This window comes from Mus caroli, chromosome 13 (genome assembly GCF_900094665.2).
Source record: "Mus caroli chromosome 13, CAROLI_EIJ_v1.1, whole genome shotgun sequence".
NCBI classification, from domain to species: Eukaryota; Metazoa; Chordata; class Mammalia; order Rodentia; family Muridae; genus Mus; species Mus caroli.
This window is the reverse complement of record NC_034582.1, coordinates 52,150,093-52,173,735: the sequence shown is the minus strand read 5'-3', so window position 1 is coordinate 52,173,735 and position 23,643 is coordinate 52,150,093. Positions and strand designations below refer to the sequence as shown.

Genomic DNA, 23,643 nt, shown 5'->3' with positions numbered 1-23,643 from the left:
CACAGACATGACACACTGAGCCAGCGTGGCCTCACTCTGTAACTTCCCCAGCACTTGGGAGGCTGAGGCAAGAGGACTGTTGTCACAGGTTCAATGACAGCTTGGCTACAGTGAAAACATAGCTTGAAAAACAAAAACAGAAGAGACACTGACCACAAGGGGGCGCTCACCCCAGCCCAGACACAGGCAAGAGCTATGGTTTGCTCCAAGGCTGGGAAGATTCAGAAGGGAGGAACTGCCTGCTGGGGCCTGAGCCAAGAGAGAAGGCTTCTGGGGAAGGGTGAACCCCTGCCACCTATTTCTTCTCCCAGAATTCAACACACTACAAAGGGTCTCCGGCCCTGGCCCTGGCCCCAGCCCCAGCAAAAGGATAGCTTTCTGCTGAATCAGCACACTCAGAACTACCACTTAGTCCTACATCATCCCTCACAAGAGACTCCAGTGGGGTGACATTTGCTTGGGAACCTCTCACAGGCCTGGCTGATAGAGTTCTTCCCCCATCCCTTTTCCAGAATCACCCCAGTACTGTGACTGCTGGGTGGCTTCTTGCACCTACACATCCTATTCATCGTAGGTGTTCCCATGTGCGTCTCAGAGGTCCCCCTCCAACAGGGCAACATTAGTTTTTCCTCAGCACAACCCAAAGAAACCAAGAGATGGAAAAAACAATGTTACTATGCAGTTAGCTTGACATGGAAGCTGCCCTGAGAAGAACAAAGCCACCACCCTTCACAAGAGTTAGTAGGCCTTTTACAGATAACCTCGGCAACTGTAGCCAGTGATGACCCAGTTGTGGTCATTTTAAGAAATAAACAACAAATAGCCCCAAGATTAGACTCCAAAATGAACCGATTTTCCAAATGAGAACAGGCAATAGACTGGGAGAATGGACAGGTTAGTGTCCACGGAAGGAGGAGTCTCGGAGAAGGTGGGGTTTACTATACCAGGAACGGGCACCTCCTCTTTGTCCTCGGTCCTGGCCAATCCATGCACCTCTGGTTGAATCAGAAGCTGGGGCAGGAACAGTTTAAACATAAGAATAGAAACCTACTCCCAAACCAAAACCTGTTCTGCAGGAAGGGTATCTCCAGAGTTCGCTGAGAGGAGGTCTGAGTCTACCCACGCTCCCTTACAGCAAAGTCTCTTCATCTTTGACCGTCACCCCCAACCTGTCTGGCACTAAGTGGTTACACAATGGTTCCCCAAGCATTTAGAAGAAACAGAAATGGCTTCACCAAGCACTGCACCGTTTCAGCAAGTTTACAAAATCCTGGGGCTCAGTGCTCCCCATCTCTCAAGTGGCTGACATAGCAGGAGGGCGTCCTTACCCCCCTCCCCTCAGGTCTCTGCAGGCAGGCACCAGGAAAGGCGCACATGCCACTTAACAACTGCATAATGGGAGAGAGGTCTTTGTGAGTTCACAGTTCTGTGGCCCCTGCCTGTCAACGGTGGCCTCAGAGCCCCCTTTTATAATCTTTCTCAAGACTTAAATGTGTGAGTACACAAAGCGCCCTTAATGGAAGGTCGCTCTGGCTTGTATAAAAAGCTGTGCAAACTTCATCTCTGCATTTACTCAGCACCAGCCTTGTTTAATTTCCTGCCCGGGGATGTTCAGGGAACGTGATCAACCCTCTCAGGGCTCTGAATATCTTTCAGATTATCAACTGTGGCTTCCCCATCGATACCAGAGGGCTCTCCCAGAAGGGTGATGTAGATGAACCCCCTCCAACTCTGTCAAGGAAAGACAGCTTCACAACGTGCTCCTGTATAGACTGCGTGGACACCCCCAGACGGTGGAATTGGAGGCTCCCTTATAGTACAAACACATCAGGGTGACCTTGACAAGTGACCCCCCCTTCCTGGGTTTTATCTCTTGCCTGGGGTACACACAAGAATGGCAGTGTCATCATCGGCTGCAGTGTGGGAGATGAACCCTAAAGCTCAAACCTGCTCCATTTGGGATAGGGCCATGAACAGAAACAGTCTGCCATGAGGGAAAACTCAGATGAAGTCAGCATCATGGCCTCGGGAGCCCAGCTCCTTCAGTGCCAGGTGGGAGGAGTGAGTAGCATCAGGGACCTCAGGATCAGAGATGACCTTTGTCCCCACCATGAGCCTGTGGTGCTGCAGGGACCCTCCCTTTGCACCAAGCCCTCTTCACCGACCCATGTTCCACTGCCTTGTCCTAGAAACACAACCTGTTTCCTGAGTAAGGAAGTCGATCTGCTATCAAGCCTCCCTATAAACCCAAAATCATTGTCCATCCCAGGATGCCCCTTCCCACCTGAGCTGCCCACACAGCTGCAGGGAACCCACTACCTGGGCTCTCATCTAGCCAGGCTGGTGCCCAGCTCAAGCGTGCAAAGTGCCTCACCACTTCCCATCCAGAGCTCAGGAGAGAATTCCAGGCCAGGTCCCAAACCGAGCCAGCCAAGCCTTTCAATCAAGCCGCACAAAGACCCAGAATTACTCCTCCATCCCGGCTCTACCCTACGAGGACCACTGTGTGGCTATGGTGCCAGTGAGGCCTGTTCTGGTTTGGCATGTCTGTAAAATCCCACCTCTGTTCACATGCTGTAAAAAATAGGTCAGGCCTACAGAGAAAGTGACTCCTGCCCCTGCAACTGTGGCCCTGCGTTGGTTATGTGACGGTGTCCTGTGCCAACAGGGATAAAATTTGGCACCTCTCCAAGCCAGCTTTCCCATCAGATAAGGGAGTTGTTGGTCTAAACGGGAGCCAAATGTGGAGGTCCAGAGACCTGTGTTCTTTAAGCACAAGGATTGATTGCCAGAACCAAGGCTGTCAAGGTTGGCAACTGAGCGGGTGTGGGCAGCGCTGAGTTTGCTTGTGCCCTAACTTCAACAGCGTCCCCTCCTAGCCCAGGGAGGTTCTGCAGAGTCCCCCACAGGGAAGTGCAAAAGCCCTTGGAGCTCTTCAGTGAATGGTAGTTCATCACTGTGCTTGGGACCACAGTTTCAAGTCCTACTGGGAGTGCCCAGGGTGCGTCTTCAGCACCAAGAAGGGGTTTGTGAGGATGGCCTCTGGCCAGGCACACCTTGGCCACTATTGTAATACTGTCTGTGCAAGTCCAGTGTTCAGTGGGGAGAAAGGACTGGCTAACTTCTCCTTCCATTGGCACGTTCAGCAGACATCCTAGGTTTTCCTGGGGTACTCACTACATATGGGGGGGGGCAGGGGAGGCATAGACATGCACTTGAATGGTTGTGTCAAGCTCTCCCACAATCAGTGAGGTAACAAAGTTGACACTAGAGGGAGGAGTGAGAGAGAGACACCTAGAATATGAGACTGGATGGAGCACCTGCCCTTGGGCATCCAGAGAGCCACTGTCTCCTTTGTCCCTGTGCCTTGATTTTCTTACCTGCAGCTCCCTGGGTCTGCCCTGGCTGAGTGATGCCTTCAAAGGCAGTCCACACCTGCTGAGGAGTGTGGCAGCTGCTGTTTGTCTCGTGCATGAGACAAGGACTTGCTACTCCCCCACCCCCGACACCCCACACACGCATCATCCCCAGTCCCTCGGACTGCCCACTAGAAGGTTCTAGTTACCAAGCTTTTTCCCAGGCCTCTCCATCTGAATAGCCCATGACCAGCTCACATTCTCTTCTTGACTCTTTAAGGGAGAGTGGTGCAGGCAAGGGTTGCTGAGCAAGTGACCAACTCCTGTGGAAGCCTGAGTCCCCACAGTATGAGCAACTCATCTTCAGGCCATTTTGCCCAGGTGAATTCAGTCCGAGCAACGGGCAGCCAGTCACTGGGGTTCTATGCAAACTGGCAACACCTGGGGGCAGGGCAAAGGGGGGGAAATGGGGATGCAGCAGGTGTGAGGGTCTGACCAAGAGCAGCTTAGAGAAGGAATGGGCTTACTTCAGCTTCCTTCCTGGTCGAAGTTCTTCACTGAGGGAAGTCAGGGCAGGAGCTCAGCCTGGAGGCAAGAAGGGGAGGAAGAGCCACCGAGGAACTCTTCTCACTGGCTTGCCTCCCATGGCCTGCGTTCTCATGCCATGCCACCCTGGATCACCTCCTCATGGATGGCACAGACACCTCCCACAAAACCATTGCTCAAGAAAATACCCTACAGACGTTCCCATGGTAAATTTTTCTCAGTTTGAGATTCCCAGATGACTCTTGCATATGTCAAATTGACCATAAATAAATAAATAAATAAATAAATAAATAAACAAACAAACAAACCGGCTCACCCCCTTAATTAAATGTTCTACCTGATGGCCTATGGCTGCTCATAAATCAGCCTCCCCACTCCCCCCCCCCCAAAAAAAAAAGGTAGACTAGTACTGAGCCCAGCCTGTGGACTTTGAGACTCCTTTGCAGTTGTGCAGCCTTGGTAGGTGAGATCCCGTGCCGTGCCCTATATTCAACCAACGTGTGGTTAGAGGCATGAATAGCAGCTACCAAAACCCCTCTGCCATGAGAGGGGACTCACTGTAGAGGCCAAGCTATGGACTCCCGGCCAGGTAGGCTAGGTTCAAATCCTAGCTCCTTCAGTCCCAGGCTTTACAGATGGGAGGAAGAATGAGAACCCCACTGTCCTAGAGTCTTTCTCCATTTCTTTTCCTCTTTCTCCAGCTCCTCTCCTCAGTTTCCTCTTTGGTGAGTGATGGAAGGCAGGCGGTCACAGAGCTGTCCTTTCTGATCCTCAGTCATTGGTTCGCAGCCTCTCTCAGGGCAGTGCTGCAAACCCTGCCACCTCCCCGCCTCCCTCCCGCCCAGGACAGAAGCTGCTCCGAGCTCTGTCTCCAGCTCAGGCAGGAGCGCAGCGGTGAGAGCGCGTGAGGACAGGTTCGCTATACACCAGGCGTCTGGGAGGCTGCAGGACCGCTCCAAAAGGCCACCGCACCCGGGGGAGCAGAGGATCCGCGAGCACCGGCGCCCAAAGCAGAGCCCCACACGCTGCTGCTGCATTCACCTGCACCCTTCTCAACGGCTGCAGCCCAGGGGTGCTCCGGAGCTCACCCGAGCTGAAGAGCGGCTGGAAAGCTGTGAAACGGGCCCGGGGCTCAGAACTCTCCAGGTAGCAAGAGACAGAAGCGGGAACTCCCGAGGTGCAGGGGTCTGCCGCGGCTGAGCATCTTGAGCGGCGGACGACACCCTACCCCCCCCCCGCGCGCGCCGGGGGTCCCAGTGACCTGGCCGCCTGGGGGGCGCCGATTCCCCGCCAGGTGAGCGCGGCCGGGCGGGAGGGGAACGTCATGGAGGCTCTTAGCAGCGCCGGTCTACCGCATCAGAAGTGAGGTGGCCCTGCCCGAGTCGGCGGGTCCCCGCGGATCATGTACGGCGACGTGTTCAACGCCACTAGCGGGCCGGAGGCGGCGGGAAGTGCCGCGCTGGCCCCCGGAGCCACGGTCAAGGCAGAGGGCGCTTTGCCGCTGGAGCTGGCCACCGCGCGTGGAGTTCGGGACGGCTCGGCCACCAAGCCAGACCTGCCCACCTACCTGCTGCTCTTCTTCCTCCTGCTGCTGTCCGTGGCGCTCGTCGTCCTCTTTATCGGCTGCCAGCTGCGCCACTCGGCCTTTGCTGCGCTGCCCCACGATCGCTCGCTCCGCGACGCCCGTGCGCCCTGGAAGACGCGACCGGTATAGGGCAGAAAGAGTCAAGGCCGCGGGGAGCTTGGGTTTTGGCCTTGCAGAAAGCATCCAGCAGGAGCAGAGTAGGGTGGGCTCCGGAGTCTCCCAAAAACCATTTTGGACCTGGAGAATAAGGGGTATTAGGAGGTTGCCTGGGGTCCTGGTCCCAGTGCCTAAAAGTACTCCCTAGGCGAGTACCCCCTTCCACCACCTACAACAGGTCCTGTCAGGAAACCACCCAGAAAGACCCACCCGGGCACAGGAGCCTTGCCTGCCTGGTGAGTTCCTGACTTTGCTCGCAGACAGGCAGCAGGCACCGCGAGCCGAGCGCAGGACTAATCAGGAGCTGACTGTGCGGACTGGACTCCCGGCCCTATGGGCTGTCTGCAGCTGCTCCCGCCTTTCTTGCTCCTTAACACTGGGGATCCGATAAAGAAATGACACAAGGTTTCAGTGTGTCCTGCTTGGGTTCGAGTACCCAGTTTCCTCAGAGAGCAGGACTGAGGGACCGGTGGAGGGACAAGTGATTACATTCACCGCTGCGGGGGTGCTGCAACTGAAAGTCTGCATCTCGTGTCTCCACCCAAGACATTTCTACAATAAAAGCTCACCGAATTAGATCCAGCACCGAAAACGCTGATCATTGTTTGCACCGTTTGGGAAAGGGATTATGAAGGGCCCATCCCCAGGAGGAATGGACCCAAGGCTGACCCACCTCCTCTGCGAGGGCCAGGTCAGTCTGAGCATACCTGCTGCCTGGGTTTCCCTAGCTTTTTGCTTGCTCTGGAAAGCGTTTGTTTTCTTTGGGGTTCTGTTTTCTGGCAGACTCCAGGGATAACCTGATCTGCTGAATGGTCCTGTTAACTGGACCCCGTAGAGACCCTGAGAGGCAGAGCTTTCTCTCATGTCCGTGCCCCCACAGCCTGAAGCTTTCAGAGCCCTGGGGCAGAGACAGGGCTTGGTGAAGGGAGGTCCTGAAAGGAGAGGGAGTTGGGTAGCATTTCCTCCCAAGCAGACAAAAGCCAGCCCCCCCCCCCCCCCCCGAGATCCCCACGGGAACAAATGGTGACAAAGAACTAGGGGGTGAGGAGGCAGATTGTGACAACTTTGACTATTTTCTAAGTTAGCCTAGTTCCCGGAGGTCGGTTTGGTTTTGACACTGGGTCTCACAGGCCTGGCTGGTCAGGAACTCACAGAGGGTCTGCCTGCCTCTGCCTCTTGAATGCTGGGATCACGGGCATGGACTACCATGTGCCCATACCCCGCCCCACGCCCCCAGGGAGTTATTTTAGTGGGTGTGTAAAACACTTCCAGGAGCCACTTGGCTTAAAGAAGTTCACTTCACTTGAGCTTAAGAGACATTTTTACTGAAGAGGAATTTGACATATTAATCCAGATAATTCTTAAACCATGCTGGAGTCAGGAGAGCTTTGTGGATCTGAAGCAGGAAAAGCACCCTCACCCCCACCCAAGTGCACAGACACAGGATTCTGCCACATTGACATGGGGCGTTGGAAATGTTCAGATGGCCAAGCAGGAGGCTCAGCGAGACTGAGCAGCCCCCACCCCCACCCCCCTTGTCCCCTCCTTCTGCTCCTACCCTCACCCTAGAGGAGGTGGCAGGAGGAACTAGGAAGCTTGAAGACCTGGTCACACAGCCAGGCTCTAGAGCTCTGAATCCCCACAGCCTTGGGTCCCTGTTGGGATGCCTCCTCTGTCCTATCTCCTCATAGAATCTTAGGTTATTATATGGAAAAGGAACCAAACATCTTCATGGCCTCTACAAGGATAGTCCGGCTAATGCACAGGTACCCTGATTGCAGAGAAAACTCTGGGCATAGATAGGTAAACCATGAGCCCCGTGCTAGCACACACATGCTCAGGGCTGGGGACTGGGAGAGGTAGAGATGGTATTTAGGGGTGGGACATTTCTCTACTACATCCTGGTGGTCAGCTTTGAAAGTGTTGCGCCGAGGAGTCCAAATTCTAGCTCTGCTCTAACCCTCTGGCTTAAATTCCCTATGGCCATATCTGAAGTCCTTAACCTATGTCCTGTGTCCTCTTCCATGAAATGGCTATGGTATCAGATCTGATGTGCCAGGCAGCATACTAAGCCAGTGTCATGGCCTGAACAAGGCAGGCATAGAATGAGTTCTCCAATGTCTGCTGAGGAACAGATTTGAGGCTGAGGGAAGAAGCTGATTCCCAGAGAGGACGTGCTCCTTTACAGCTCAGTCTTCGGTGGCCACAAGAAAAGCAAAACAAAACAAAACAAAAAACCAAGGGTCAGTCACCTCAGGGAAGAACATGACCAAGCAACTGGCTTCGAAGTCCCCTGTGGTTCCTAAGGCACTATCTGCTATAGCCACAGGGATCCGGTACCATTGAGATCCCTTCATAAAATATGGAGCAAGGTGACAAGAGGTGCTTGCTTCTGGGATAAACTCTCAGATAACTGGGCCTACAAAGGGCTAGAATCTAAAGCCGGGTCAGTAAGAGCACCGTGTGCCAGCGCTGCTATTCTGAATAACCCCATTCCGTTTTCTAGGGTAGCATAGGGCTGTTTCTTCATGATATTGGACCTGGATTCCCCCGGAACAGCAGCAGGTGACCTCTCTGTCCTCTCTAATATGTAAGCGAGTGGATTACAGTGTGACGATTACAATTTAGATAGTGTTGTGGACCGAATGTGGATGTTTACCTTAAATTTGTACACGGAGGTCCTGATTCCCAGAGTGGCTGCACTAACACTATGGGATTGGAGCTTCATGGGGGCAGGGGTGAGGCTTCGAATCTGCTCCTTGTTGCCTGTGGCTGAGAAGGCTATGTGAACACATACAGAGATGCTGGCCATCTATAAACCCTCATCGGAAACTAAATTAACCAGAACCTTGAGACTGGACTTCCAGCTTCCAGAACTATGGGAAAATAAATTTTTGCTGTCGAATCTATCAAGTGTATGGTATTTTGTTTCAGCAGCCTAAGTTTAAGTCAGATGGCTCTTCAGAGGTTAGAAACAATCACACATCCTTTTCTGCCTTTGCGATCTATCCTGAGCCCAAGCTGTAATGGAAAAATCTTAGGAGTGTTGGGTGTAGTGGGCTAAATAGAGAAAGAGACCATGTCAAGGCATTTGTGCTTCCTCTCTAAAGCACCCACTGGAAGCAAAGAGAGTGTTAACAAGAAGACATCCCAACAGCATGCGAAGGGATGGGAGTGTGGGAACAGTAGAAGGGAACTAGGGAGAGACAGCAATGAGGACCAGGAGTCTGAGTTCCAGAGTCAGCTGACCTGAGTTTGATCCTACACTGTACACCTGGGTCATACCTAAGCCTCTGTGACACCTGTTTCCTCAGCTATAAAAGGGAAATAACAGCACCTACCTTGTGGGACTTTCAACACAGACATTTCAGGTCAAGGGCTCAGCTCCTGTCGAGTATGTCAGACGTGCTTGAATGTGAGCTGTGTGTTTAGTCAGGATGCTGGCCCCAGAAGTGCTTACAGTAAGACAGAGGCTGCTTTCTACGAGAGACTTGCAGTCTTCTCTCTCCTGTGGGACAAGATGGTAGAGGTCTTCACTCTCCAGCATGACCGCCTATGTCAGGGGCAGCTCATCCGAGGGCTCTCTCCACCAGACCCAGGTAGGAGAACTCAAGACGTCTCAATCTAAGGTTTCTTCAGGCTCTTCAATATTAACTGCATCAGCATATGACTGCCCAAGGAAATAAAAAAGCATGGTGGCCATTTCCTTTGCTTATACGCAGAGGTCATCTGCTAAATGCCTGTCCACTCCATCAAATCCCCCCATCCCCACTGCCCTACAGCCTATCATTCACCTCCAATAGGAACTGCAATACTTACCCGATTGTAGCGTCTGTCTTCAGTCCCAGCTTACTTACACTAACAGCTTCTCCTCTCTCACCTGATTAAAAGCAAAAATCCCAACTCTGCCTACAAGGTCTAGAACCTTCTGGCCCACAACCAGCTTCATGTCCTCATATTCTTCTTGAACTTGAAACCACCATTTAATCCCTAAGAACCTTCCGCATTAAGCTGCTTCCTCTTCCCTCTGGCTAATGCCTTCCCATACTTCTGATTTCTAATCTTTGTCAGAACTTGCTTGAGCTCCCCAGACTGATAAGTTATATTCTTGGCTAGCCCAGCCATTGGGGAGATGAACTCGGCTGAACAGGGTGAACTGCAGAAAGCACAGGCTGCCCATTTCCCCATGAATGCTTCCGGCTTCTCACCTCACTGTACATTCCGAAAGGGTGGTCATTTCAAACTCAGTGTCTTTGACCTCACCTCCAGTTTCCACCTTTCTTACGTCCCTAGTGAGAGCGACGTCATGACTGTAATTAGCCTGTCTCTTCCCCCACAAGTGCATGCAGTCATATGAGAGGAAGACATCTGCCCCGCTCACCACTTCCTCTACGATGCCTAGCATTTCTTTTAAAGACACCAAACAAGCACCCAGTGGGCATTTGTTAATTATACTGGGGAAACAGCTAGGGTTTAAGGTGAGGTTGGCCTGTGCATATTCATTGACTTTGCACCTTAAACCTGTATCTTAGAAAATACCGGGTTGAAACTCTTCCTTACAGACTGGTTCTCCAAGCAGCCTGTTCCCCAAAGGTGGTAATCCAGTGTTAACAACTAGCATTTCTCGTCTCTGTGGATGTAACACTTGAGTTATTATTATTTTCTCCCTCGGAGACGGAGCACAGTTTTATATTAGTACACAGTCCTAATTTTGCTTCCAACACTCCACTTCCTGGAGGAAAGAAGGGATCTTGGCACTGTCGCTCCCATGCCTTCTCAACAGCCTGGCATGGGAACATTCAACCAACTTCCTCACCTCTTTCTGGACTTGAACCCAAACTTAGCTTTCCACTGAGATCTTCCCTGGCTGTGACATCTACGGCTGTGACTCCTTCCTCCCCCTCCCCCCTCCGCCCCCACTCACTTCCCATTTCCTCCTCAGAACTTACCAGTGAATGGACATTTTATTTCCTTTGTCTGCCGCTTCCATTGAGAATGAAAATGAACAGGAAAATAATTTCTTTTATCTGTATATCCACAGTATGACACGTAACCGTTCTCAAATATTAGCTGAATTACGTTGCTCAAGGTCAGAAGAGACAGGCTGGGGAAAGGAACCAAGGTGTGCAGCGCTGGGCAGAGGTAAGGTCCTGCCTGTCCTAAGCAGATGATGCAGGGTAATTTCACCGAAGCATTCTCTCTGGCATCCAGTTCATGTTGTCTGTGTTTGCATTTCTCTCCACCTTTGTTGGCAACACTCAGGTGGCCTAACCAGTTCTAAGTTAATGAAAAACTTCACAAACGTGTGAGGAGATTAAGTGGGGGATGTTTGCTGTTAATTACCCTTCTGAACTAATGTTGACACAACTGTGAGCTGCACAAACACTATCCAGGTCCTCTCGCTCTTTATCGTCCACAGAAGGATCACTTTAACCTTCTAGGTTCTAGAGGTGTCCTCTGTGGCAGCCCACCTGAGCGCCAGCCATGAAAGGCCTTCCCCACACGCAACAGTTGGGGAAGGACCCTCATGGTGGAAAGCAGATTACACAGATTGGAGCACATTCAACCCTGGGCTCTAAAATAGTTCATGTCTCTTCTGATTTTCTGTCTTCAAACACATGAAGGAAACTGCACCTCTTTCTGAGAGAACACCAACTGTCAACAGGCGGAAGCAGCTGCACTGTTGACTTTATAGGTCAGCCGAGCAACAGTCGGGTCTGCCGAGGCAGCAGCTGCAGGTACCTGTCATATCTGGGTTCCAAGGGTTCCATGAGAAAGAAGAGATCTACCCGCTCTAATTTCTTAACTGAATTTCCTTTGGGATACGGTGATGAGATCTGATGATGTTGAACTCGAATCAATTTAACTAAAAATTGTCCCCATTACATAACTTACAAGGTGAACCCTAGTATTATAATCACACCAGACTTCAGTGTTCTGTCAACATGTCAGACTGCAGACTTCAACGTTTTTGGGAACTGCTCCAGCAGGGATGCAGGTCTGTCATCACAGAAATCCCAAGTGCTGACACAGCAATAGCCTGGAATGTTCTAGAAGTCTCGTGGACAACCCTGAACAGCTCTCCTGCATGGTGCTGCTCTCAGATGGCCTTTTGCTCTTGGAAAGAGCACTAGCATCCCAGATGAGAAAATTGTATTTAAACTATGTAGTTATACCCAGACTTACATGCCATACGTTTCTAAGGTAGTTAATAGTATGGTCTTTACTATTATTTTAGTCTCCTCTCTCCTTCTGTATTTAATCTCCCTTCTTCCTCCCCACTCAGAGCACTGCCTTCACAATCATATCACTTGCACCTATTTCTCTCCCTATTGCTCCCCCAACAATGTCAATGCCCCCCCTTACTTTCCTGATTTCTACAGTTACTCCAGTATATGCTCCACCTGAAGATCTGGAGCCAGGAGCCTCAAATAAGAGTGAAATGTGACATTTCTGCTTCTGGGTCTAGATTTCTCTATTCAGTATGACTGTTTCTAGCTCCACCCATTTCCTTGGGAAGCTCCTCGTTTCCTTCAGAGTGGAATGCCTTCCATAGTGTCTATGTACCACATTTTCTTCATCCAGTCATCAGCTGAAGGTCATTTAGGTCATTTCTATTTCCTAGCTATTGCAAAGAGAGTACCAGTAAACGTGCTGAGCATGTATCTGCTGAGTCTTTGGGGCACACATGGGGGAGTGGTCTAGCTGGGTCATATGGTAGACTTTTGGTGTGAGAATTCTCCTCACTCATTTTCTTAGTTATTGCACCAACTGCTACACTCATAAAGTTTCACCAGAATGACTACCTAAACAGGAACTGAACAATGACAACAACATGTCAAAGAGAACAGGTGAAAGACCCAGAGGCCCTAGCCCCCCACACAGAACTACAGGAAACCGGGCAATACTGAAGGCACAAGAGGATCTTACTGGAGAGGAGCACACAGATGGGTCATCTAGGGCCAAGCTGCCAGCCCTGAAGGCAGGCATGTAGGTGGCATTGTACAGGCTGAGTGAGCAGGTTGTTTGGGAGTATACATGCATGTGCATATACATATGAGCATATAGGAACAATTACTGAGGCCATGCTTGGAAGAAGAGCAGAGTGGTGTTGGAGGACTTGGAGGGAAGGAGGGGAAGTAGGGAGAAGCAGGTAGAGAGCACCACTCATAATCTGGGGCTGGGAAGATGATGGCACAGTGAGGGAAGTACTAGGCAAATATGAGGGATAAGGTCAGATCTTTAGAACCCACACAAAGCCGTGTGTGTGTGTGTGTGTGTGTGTTTAAGAGATACCCAGGGCTGGTGGACAGAGACAGATGGATCCCATGGTGTGTGTGTGTGTGTGTGTGTGTGTGTGTGATACCCAGGGCTGGTGGGCAGAGACAGATGGATCCCATGGCTTGTAGTCCTGCCAGTTTAGCCAACTGGTGAGCTCCAGGTTCAGGAATTGATTATGTCTCAAAAAGGTCAAAAGTGACAGAGGACGACCGCAAAGACCAACCTGCAGCCTGCGAGGGTGAGTGCACATCTGCACATACATGAACACACGCTGTCACACACACAGTGCCACCCCTCCCTTAGCTACAAACTTGTCAGAGAAAGCAGAGGACCAGCAGTGAGTGAGCACCTGAGCAGATTAGATGAGCACACGGCTACTGGGAGCTTTAGCATACGCTTTTCTGTGCTGTTAGTTCTCGGAATTTACCTCGTGCAAATCAATCCTTAAAAAGAGATGTGTAAAGTTTCTTGAATGAAGAAGGGGTAGAGATTAAGACTGCTCCTCTGGGGGCAGCGCCTGTCTAACATGCACAAGGCCTGGGTTTTGATGGGTGGGCGGGCGCAGCCTGGTAGGCAGTTCCTGTGATCCAGCACTCAGAAGCCTGGAAGGCCATTCCTGAGATCCCAGCACTAAGAAGCCAGGGGCAGGAGGTGCAGAACTCAGGGTCACTCTTGGCTATATTACTGCATGAGACTCTGGCTCAAATAAGAGAGACTGCCACAGAACAACTCACCAAATGCCTTCCAAAACACTAAGGTCTGGTTTGCAGAAATTCCTCTAAAGAATACTGTGTTTTTAAAAATTCCTTCTCCAGGTACAAGGAATTTACTCTGAAATTTTCTCCTTCTGGCCACGGTGCCTGTCTATACACCTTAGCAAGACAGACCTGCACCGGTTCAGTGTGGAGTATGTCAGCCAGGGGAGGTGCGCACTGGAGGGAGATCACAGAAGCTAGCCTGGCTTCAGTTACCAGGAAAAAAAAAAGTGGAGAAAAGGAGAAAGAACAGCTTAGCTGGGCCAGAGGGAGACCTGAGCCGGATCCCTGGCATCCCTATGGTAAAAAGAACCTCGAGGCCTTATCTGACCTAGACAGGCACAACATGACATGACAGCCAATACACACGGATACTCAAAATAAAGAACTTAAAAAAAGAGTTGACCATCTACCAACAGTGTACCAACCTCAGTCAAGGTCAGATAGTATTAGAAATAATGGCCTTACATCAAAGTTAAAAAAATTTAATAGATAATTTTAACCAGTTATTTTGTGCCAAACAATAATCTGGATACTTTCTTTGTAATGTTTCATTTTGTTTTCCTATGAAGGAGATCTTTATTTTATAAATGCAAAAACTGAGGCTCAGAGTGGTTAAGCACCCCTCCTAAGAGAACAGAGCCATGAGGCCCAGAATTTAAGTATTGTCTGGCACACTCTACACTACAGGGTGTAGCCAGCTTGCTAAGCAAGCCCCCTCTCTTACAAGTGAGGTCCAGAAAAGAGCTAGTGATTAAACTAAAACTCCCCAGAATGGGCCTCAGTCTTTTGTCAACACAAAACACACAAAAGGGCTAGCAAGCACCATAGAAATGGAACCGGGTCTTTCCGAGCAGAGCTCCCATGCACTGGGAGGCGTGCATGCATGGTCCACACACCTCCTGCCAACAGCACTGACAGCTCTGGCTCAGTCTCGCCTCCTCAGATCACCACTATGTGAACCACGGGGGCAGGCAAAGTACAAGAAAATAAACAAAGACACTGTAAGCAGATTTTGAGGTTTATTAAAACAAAGTATTAGCAAACAATATGCAAAAAAAACAAATTTCTTAAGAGTTATGGCTTTGAGAGCACAATACAGTAAAACCTAATACATTTTTATAAGTATCAAAAGATGGCAGAATTGAAGCACGCTGCTAGTGTAGTTTCCTATGCCGTAAGCAGCAGCAGAACCCATACGCAGAAGGAGGCAGACCTACAGTGCAGCCATCCGTCTGCTCTGCATCATCCTCGAATGAAGCATCTTCCTCGGAGAAGGCAGGCCGGGGAACACAAGCACTCGCTCTGTAATCACATTCTTACCTGATTTAGGTAAGGACAGTCAAGCTGCAGCCTTAGCCAGCCGTGGTAAAGAGTGCATTGCCTGACCGTCCTAAGGCTCCCCATGCTTCAGCTCCTCTCTGAGAATGGTGCTCAAGAGACCTTCTCTCAAAAGAGCTCGGACCTAGCTGGAGTGTTGTAGCTGACACAGGTTCACAGCAAGAGGCAGGACTATGGCGGGTGGGGGAAGGGCAAGCATGTGCCCAACTGCACACACACAAAATTCTCAACTTTTTACAAAGAGCAACTTCAAACAAATCCTTAAAGGATAGCTACTTATTGACTTATACACTAAGTTACCTGCACAAGGAGCACACCAGTCCTTTCCCTCTTCTGAGGACAGCCTGCTCCAGGACTCTGTGCTGAGGAAGAGGTCATTACTACACAGCAACCATCACCAGCCCAATGCTTTAAACACATCACTGTGAATCTCCTTTCTGTGGTTCTGGCATACGACCCGGCTGTAGGTGGTCACTTCAGTTTCAGTACAGGTATATCCTGAGTTCTGTGCAGTGCTAGGCACTGAACACTAGACTCGATGCCTGCTAAGTGCTCGAGCACTGACCTACAGCCCTAGACAGGGAGATGAGCAAGGCCGGATGACAGATACTAATAAATACTGTTATCCTTTTTAGCATACTAGAACCCACCCAAGTCCACAGAACTGTTCAAGTTGTCCATCAAATAGAATTTTGTTAGTGTAGAAACAACGCCTTAATCTTCACTCCCCATAAATACATTATTTTCACAAGAAAGATGAAGAACTGGTATTTCCTAAAGGGAAAATCCTACTGCTGTGAGAGAAATACCCACCTAGCTGGAGATTACTTTCAAAAAAGATGCTCTACCAAATATCTGAGGCCACCTATAAACAACCAATGTTTAGCCGTATGTATACTGAGAACACATTTCTACCGAGACCCCAGATAGCAGAGGATTTACTCGGCCGGACAAAGACGGGTTCAGACAAAGCTAATGGATCTAAAACCAAACCCTCAAAGGGGCTGAATTTTAAAAGCCATCAGAGCTCACTGTACTCCGTAGTGCATGCCTGTAATCCCAGAACTCCAGAGGGAGTTGGAGGGAATTACTTCAAGTTTGAGGCTGGCCTACATAGTAATTTCCAGGCCAGCCAGGACTGTACAAAGAGACTGTATCCCAAAACAAAATAACAAAGACTTTTAAAAAAGAAATAAAAAATAGTAATTTTTTGGAGAATCTTCAGGAAGCAAAGAGACAGGACTTTTAAGAGACCAGTGAGTGACAGGGACCCAAGTGCTGCCAGGGAAGTGACCAGACAAGGTTTGAGGATACTGAGCCAAGCCTCTTGGTGCTCTGTGGCAGAAGTACAAATGACATGGCTGACAGGAGTGCCCTGGACCAGTAAGACTTCACTTCTTCATCTACTCTGTCCTCCCAATGACAATACTGGCAGGGGATGGAAATGTTTCCCACAGTCCTCTCAGGCATAGGGAGACTGTGAGGTAACCCCAAGTGTTACTTGCACAGTTCATTTCATATTGCAATGTTACTGTCATTCACACCCCCACAGGGTGTCTAACTTGCAGATGGTATTAAAGTGGCCCATTTCCTCTCTGCATTATTAGTGTAGCCTGCTGAAGTGTCATATTTAGCAATCTTACTACTGGTTTCATCTTAGAAACTTAGCCACATCTATGACTACTTTTCTTACACATGCAACCATGAAACATAGAAAAAAGGGGACATGGATTCCTACTCTGTTCTATTTGTTTGCTCTTTCACTTTTCTCTTTTTTTTCTTCCTCCAAGACAGTTTCTCTGTGTAGAAGTTGCTCTGTAGACTAGGCTAGCCCCTGCCTCCCGAGTGCTAGAATCAAAGGCATGTGCCACCATTACCCAGCTTTTGCTACTTTAGAACTGACTTCCTCCTCCAATTTTCTCTAGTTCTGGAAGGCCCACAGCATGCCTACTTACAGCCCTTAAGTTCAGTTGAGTGACATCAGCAAGGTCATCACGCGATGCTGAAGGTTTACTAGTCAAATGTACCTCTTGGTCCTGCTTTTCCTAGGCAGCATCTTGTTGCTGTAATCCATGGCTGAGATTTTGATTCTTCCATTTACAACATTTATCAAACTGATGGCAATCTCTATTATTTGCAATTCTTTCTTCCCTGGCAGATACTAATGTATTTTGTATACTAAATACTTGGCAGAGTACTTGCCTAACACGCCTGAAGTCTGAGGCTGATCCTTAGCATCACAGAAGCTGGGTATGATGGCGGATGTCTGTCATCCTAGCACTTCAGAGGGTAGAGAACTGAAGACCACCCTCAGCAACTCAGCATGCTCAGGGCCAGTCTGGGCCCCATCAGAGCCATCTCAGACAGAGACTGACACTGGACTGGTCTGGTGGCTTCTTCGGAGGCCCTACTCCTTGCCCTCTGTGGTTCAGTGCACACTTGCTGTCTTCATCTCACTGAGTACTGCCTACCCACAGACGTATGTATACCCTTAGACAGTACAGGAGCAGGTAGACTACACAGTCTCCATTTACTGACCACAGAGCAGGCTGGGATTTCTCCATGAACCTCGGAACAGCTCAGAGCTTCAGTCCTGCCACTGTACAGATGGCAGGCCACACAGGACTCTGCAAGCCCGAGGCCTGTGACATGAAGACTGTGGAGAGACAACACTGCTGGAAAAAGGAGCAGGCAAGGCCCTTGTTTCCAGACTTCAGCAGAGCTCACAGACATACACTCACTCAACTCAAGACACGTTCTTACAAACCTGTTCTTAAAGGCTGCCAAGTAAAGGAACAGTGAACGGTTTCTGCACTCGGCTATAAAGCGGACATCTCTCTCATGGAGCTGACACACTCTTGCTATGGAATACTTATGTCTACAGCTCAGTCTACTGAAGGCCATCAAGGAACCCTCTCTGAAGGAGCAAAGCCACCCAATGGTTGTACTCTGAAAGGCAATAAATAACGACACAGAAAACAAAAGGAATCCCCCCCCCCCCCAAAAAAAAGCTGTTTTCCTCATAAAGGCAGGAAGGGCACTCTAAAAAGTCAAACCAAAATAACATTTTCAGCAGAAGAACTAAGTGGCTCTGTATATTTTCAAAAGGCACCAGAAAATAAACTTTCTCACTCTGATAGGCAAATGAGGCTTTTTTCTTTATCGAAGTAGTGTCTTCATTCTCAGGCCATGACTGTCCATCTCAGGCCATAACTGCTCCCTAGAAAGTGGTTAAGAGTCCTAAGGACAAGGCACAGTGAACTAGATGGGTGTCTTAAGAGTGTTCACATCCAACAGTGTTGTGGAGATTAGTGTCCATGTAGGTTCTAAAAGGATAAAAAGAAAAAGGCAGAGCGTTGATGCAGAGAGACAAGCCTACACTCTACACTGTCTTGCTATATGACATATGACGTGAACTATCCCAATCCCTATTGTGATTCATTTACACCAACAGCCTCACTCTTGAGCCAGCCAAAGAGCCTCTGCTGGCTACGCTGCACGAGGCCTTGTATGACAAGTCTGGTAAGGAGCAAAGGTATTCACGCATACATAACCTTTCAGTGTCACTACGCTCAGAACACTGTAGGGGACTAACAGGCGCCTCAGCTGGAGCTATAGAAGAACAACATTATAAACTAAATTGGAAACTAAAGGCTAGAAAAAGCAGCACAGCTCATAGCTGTCATCTCTAAGTGGTCGTGTTGCACAAAGGAGTGCCAAGGCAGCAAGGAGGAGCTCTAAGACCAGGTCACCCGACAGTATTTTACCAGAGGCTACACTAAGACAGTCACCCAAAAAAGTGCAAAATGAAAAGATTAATGCACAGGAAAATTAGAGTTCTTGAATCATTGGCCCAAAGCAGCAAACAATGCTGAACAAGGCCACAGAGCACACAGTAACTAGCTGTTAAGTAGGACTTATGACAAATTTGAGTAAATGACAAATACTTGAAATTTTTTAAAAGGAATTGTTTTACAAAAGATATATGGCATGAAGTCACATTACACTGATGAATATTACCTATATTAAATGTAAATATATGACGTCCAGAAATCTACCACCTTGCTTTCACTGAACACGTTAGGACTGCAGTGTCCTTCAAATAAGATTCAACAGTTTCCTTTAAGCAAGCCCTACTTTGAGGTTTTGCAAACAATGTATGCTTTTTCAAAGGTGGTAGGCAAAGAAATTCCCAGAGGAATATCGTCTACTGCTTTCCACAATATATGTTCTCTTACAGGATAAAATTTCATTATGTGATGAACTACTTTGTAAAAAAAAAATTAACAAATTAAAAAACTGTTGGGACAATAAGCAAAAGTACGTTCCAGTTTAAGATCAATACTAAACATTTCAACAGGGGCAAAATACTCTACATCGTTTACAATACTTTTGAAAGTTAATCACAATGAACACGAATACAAACAAATGTAATATCATCATAAAATACAAATGTGTTGGTCACAATTACGTAGAAAAAATAATATCTGTTTTCCATGTCAGCTCACAGCATCTGTACTGGAAATTCCTCTAAAATTAAAACAAGTCCACTAAAAATATAGTTGAAAAGAATACTTCTGCACTATGAAACAGAAGAAATGGGGTTCAGCGGAGAGCCCATCTGAGTAAGGACTTTATCCAGCCACTGCAGAGGCCCGTGGAGGTGAATCTCAATCCAGCACGGAGTACTGGTGACATCCTGTCGGTGGTACTCCGCTCCCCAACCCTGGAAATGAACAGACAGCAAAGCAAATCCCTCTTGAACAGTCAACAGTCGACACTAACTTTAGCAATAAAAAGCTTAACTGTAGAAACACATAAGACTTACTTAAACTAAACAACTACAGAAAACCAGTAAGCACTCACATGGTATTAAAAGACACATCTGCAGTATTCAACACTTCAACAAATAACAGAATTTCTCAGACACAGACCCATAGGACTAAGAACATGTTTAACTGTTACAAAAACTCCAGCCTATGACCCTTCACAGCTAAATCATGCCGTGCTGTGATACATATTCTCACTGAGTAAATAAAGCCCACGCCCTCATGGGGCAGACTTGGGGAGCTCCTGTCCCTGAGTGTTTGTATCTGATGAGAGAGTATGGACACTGACCAACCCATATCATGTAGTTCACTGTATGCCAGAATCACATCAAGCCCTTATCCCTAAAGGTGAGAAATTAACCAGATAAAGTAAGCTTTGGATAAAAAACTGAAAAATGTGGGGGTTTTTTGGTTCTTTTGGTTTCACTTTCATTTTCTTGATTTATCAAGTTTTCTGTCTTGCTGATTATAGTAGCTCTGCTCCAGGGAAACTAGGGGGATGGAGGAAAGAGAAATGGGGCAGCAGGGGAACTGGACAATAAAAAAACAAAACACACACACACTTCAAAAGGGAGAGAGAAAGTAAATTCAGGCCTCTGATAAACAGCAAGGAAAGTGTGGACTGGGCTTCCATGCCAAAATAAAAAAACAAAACAAAACACAAGCCTACTTCTGCTCTTCCTGACCCAGGAGGGAGCACTTCCAACTGCTGAAACTCACCACGCTGAGTCTCTCAGCATTTTGTTAATGAGGCACAATCTTTATACCGATTGTGAGATCAGGCCATGAGAGTGACAGGCCTTATAAATCCTTTGCCACAGGCCTGAGACACAAGTAAAGTGATAAAGTGCTATAAATGTCCCCCATCACTGCAGGGGAATCTGAGCCAGCCAAAATGCAATGTTAATATGAAATACTTTCTAATCATTTAGTCTATTAGATGAAATACGTTATAAATCAAACCTCTACCCATTATTAAAATTAATCTTTGATCTTATGTGTAGATTACAAAATGAATCATATGGTTAAAGGGATAAATTCAAAAATTTCACTCACATGTATGAAACTGAGTCAAAAACACTGCTTAACTTCATTTAATAATTCCTTATAATGCATACACACTTACAATGACTGAAGTCACATTCTACACCGTAGCTACTCACCTTGACAAAGCTCATTCTAATGGTACACATCTTGGTGAGCTCATACACAGCCTCGAATCCGTGGTTGACTGACTGAGCCAGAAGCTGAGCAAACTCCTGATTGTTAAAAATCTTGAGGCTGCAGCTGCTGGGGATCTTACAGACGGTGGTGGGATGGAAGCCATGGTGAAAGTTGCAGTTCCTACTCTGAACAAAGATGCTGCTGTCACTAAGACACTCGGCGTACACCTCCCCACCAACGTAGTATAGATGAACACCTTAAAGAGACAGGCAACAAGAGAGATGGCTTAGCAAACCGCTGTGAGACACCACCAAAGCACCCAGGATGCACAGCAAACTCCAGCAATGCTCAGATAACAACCACCACTAGATGGCCTTCAGCAGCCAGAGATTACCCCCACAACTCTAGAGGCCTCAAGAGGCCAAGCCTCCAGCTGGAGTTGGCAGGTTTGTAACCTGCCTGACCCCAGGGTTTGTGTTCCCTTTTCTCACCACCGTTTGTTTCTCAAGAAAGGAAAAGATGCTCTTTAACATTTCTTTTTATGAATACTTTCAAAAAAGTCATCATAAATGTTATTTAGTGATGTTTTCCACCCTTTTTGCTAACGAAGAAGACCACAGCATTTTAATCATTACCCACAGAAACCCAGACGCACACATATGTAATGCCAGATTACAGAAAGTTTTAAGATAGCAGGCTCATCTTCCTTTGCTTTTAAAAGCCTTCTCTCTTTCCTTCTGGTTTTGTTTGTTTGTTTGTAAATGAAAGTTGAACAATGGCTCAAAAGTTAAGAGCACTGGCTGTTCTTGAAGAGGACCCATATTGGATTGCCAGCACCCACATGGAGGCTCACAACCATCTCACTCCAGTCCCAGGAGATGCCCCTCTTTTGGCCTCTAAAGGCACTGTATGCATGCAACACTCAGACATACCTGTAGGGAAAATACCTATACACACAAAATAATATAACTTTTTAAAGTTTTCTAGAAATATACTTACGAGAAACCAGTTCTAATAGTAAAATTTAAGCTTTATTACTAAAAAGCTGACTCAGAAAATACTTTTCCAATATATCTAAGAATTACCGCAAAATTTTCTTCCCCACAGGTAGACAGTGCTACAAATTTGGTGTCTATCCTTTAAATGCAGCACATATTGAGTTACTGTGGTGGTTTGAATATGCTTGGCTCAGGGAGTGGCACTATTAGGAGATGTGGCCTTGTTGGAGGGAATGTGTCATTGTGGGAGTGGCTTTGAGACCCACTGCCTGAGGACTGGCTTCCTTTGGATGAAGATAAAGAACTCTCAGCTCCTCCAGCCCCATGTCTGCTTGGACTCTACCATGCTCCCGCTTTGATGATAATGGACTGAACCTCTGAACCTGTAAGCCAGTCCCAATAAAATGATGTCCTTGTAAGAGCTGCCTTGGTCATGGCGTCTGTTGACAGAAATAGAACCGTAACTAAGATAGTTACATATACACTTCTGTAGAATATATTTGTGTGCTTCTGGGGATAGGAGGATTTGCTGTTTTTGTGTTTGCTTGCTTGTTTTTTATAAAGGAAACGGGTGTCACAGTCTATTGCTCAGAAGCATACAGTCTTGCTTCACTCACAGTCAGCATGCTGCCAACCGCCATATTCTAGACAAGAAAGAACACTGACTGCCCTCAATGGACACGTTTCCATTATTGTCTGTGTTCACACAAAATGCCTACTTTAGCAGGATCTCCATAAATGTAAATCTCTGTTCAAACAGAAGTCACAGAATTGTGTCAGCATATGGTATTTAAAAAATGTGGCTTGCTTCTGAGTAAACAGAAATGGACTCTGGAGTGGGAACACTGGTAAGTAATTGAAAACTGATCCAAAGAGATGTCCCTTAAATGATCTCACTGTAGAGGAACTGACAGAGAAACATATACAGGAGACACAGTTCACAAAAAAGGTTAGGACAAGTTGACAACAAAATCAATAAAAACTGTTCACATTGTTTTGTTGTTTGTTTGGGGTGTTTTTGTTTGTTTGAATTACGAATGTCTTGCTATGTAGCCCAGGCTGGCCTTGAACTTGGGACCTACTTGCCTTAGTCTCCCTAGTGCTGGGATTACATGTGTAAGCCACTGCACCTGGCTTCAGATTATTTTTCTGACTCTCATCTATAAGAAAACCTACCACAATTATTGTTATCTGCCATTGCTACTATTTCCGACTAAGATGTAAATCAAAGGAGCACAGAACAGCAGGCTACACAAGCCAAGCCGCTCCTGCTCCTGGGACATGCAGCGGACCCTACAGAGGCGGACCCTCTGAGGTGTAACACTGCATCCCATGAAGTATGCAGAGTGCAACCAACCAAGATCCATGTTGGTTTATAAGGAAACTCTGACGCATGAGGTCTCTGGATATCCATACTCTACTTTCCACCCCAAACTCCACTGTCTCCATACTGTGCTAATCTTACAGGAGCAAACACTCCAAGTGCAATAATTTTACATTTCTAATCCCTCATTAACATGCACATATTTTCCCCAAGATTTTATATACATATATATACACATATATGTACACATATATACATACATATGTATACATTCAGAGAGTAAAAGAAAGAAAGAAAGAGAGACAGAC

The 23,643-nt window shown here is 47.7% G+C and overlaps 2 protein-coding genes across 8 annotated transcripts in view; one reads left to right on the top strand and one right to left on the bottom strand.

The window, feature by feature from the left end:
• The first annotated feature begins 4,583 nt into the window (after positions 1–4,583).
• Smim32 (small integral membrane protein 32) lies at positions 4,584–6,638 on the top strand. The gene has a single exon (XM_021179824.2). It carries the CDS (start codon positions 5,305–5,307, stop codon positions 5,614–5,616), a length of 312 nt encoding a protein of 103 aa, XP_021035483.1. The 5' UTR covers positions 4,584–5,304; the 3' UTR covers positions 5,617–6,638.
• Positions 6,639–14,684: 8,046 nt separating this feature from the next.
• Positions 14,685–23,643, bottom strand: part of Smad5 (SMAD family member 5) — a 33,050-nt gene continuing 24,091 nt past the window's right edge. For all 7 annotated transcript variants that reach the window (XM_021180066.2, XM_029468321.1, XM_021180065.2 and 4 more), the window contains 2 exons: positions 21,013–21,269; positions 14,685–19,746 (listed from right to left, as the gene is read on the bottom strand). In XM_021180066.2, coding sequence (XP_021035725.1) covers positions 19,603–19,746; positions 21,013–21,269 — 401 coding nt within the window. In that variant the 3' untranslated portion in view covers positions 14,685–19,602. The remainder of the gene's footprint in view (positions 19,747–21,012; positions 21,270–23,643) is intronic.

Coding starts and splice junctions, on each gene's coding strand:
- Smim32 (XM_021179824.2), top strand. CDS start 5,305: ATGTACGGCGACGTGTTCAACGCCACTAGCGGGCCGGAGGCGGCGGGA.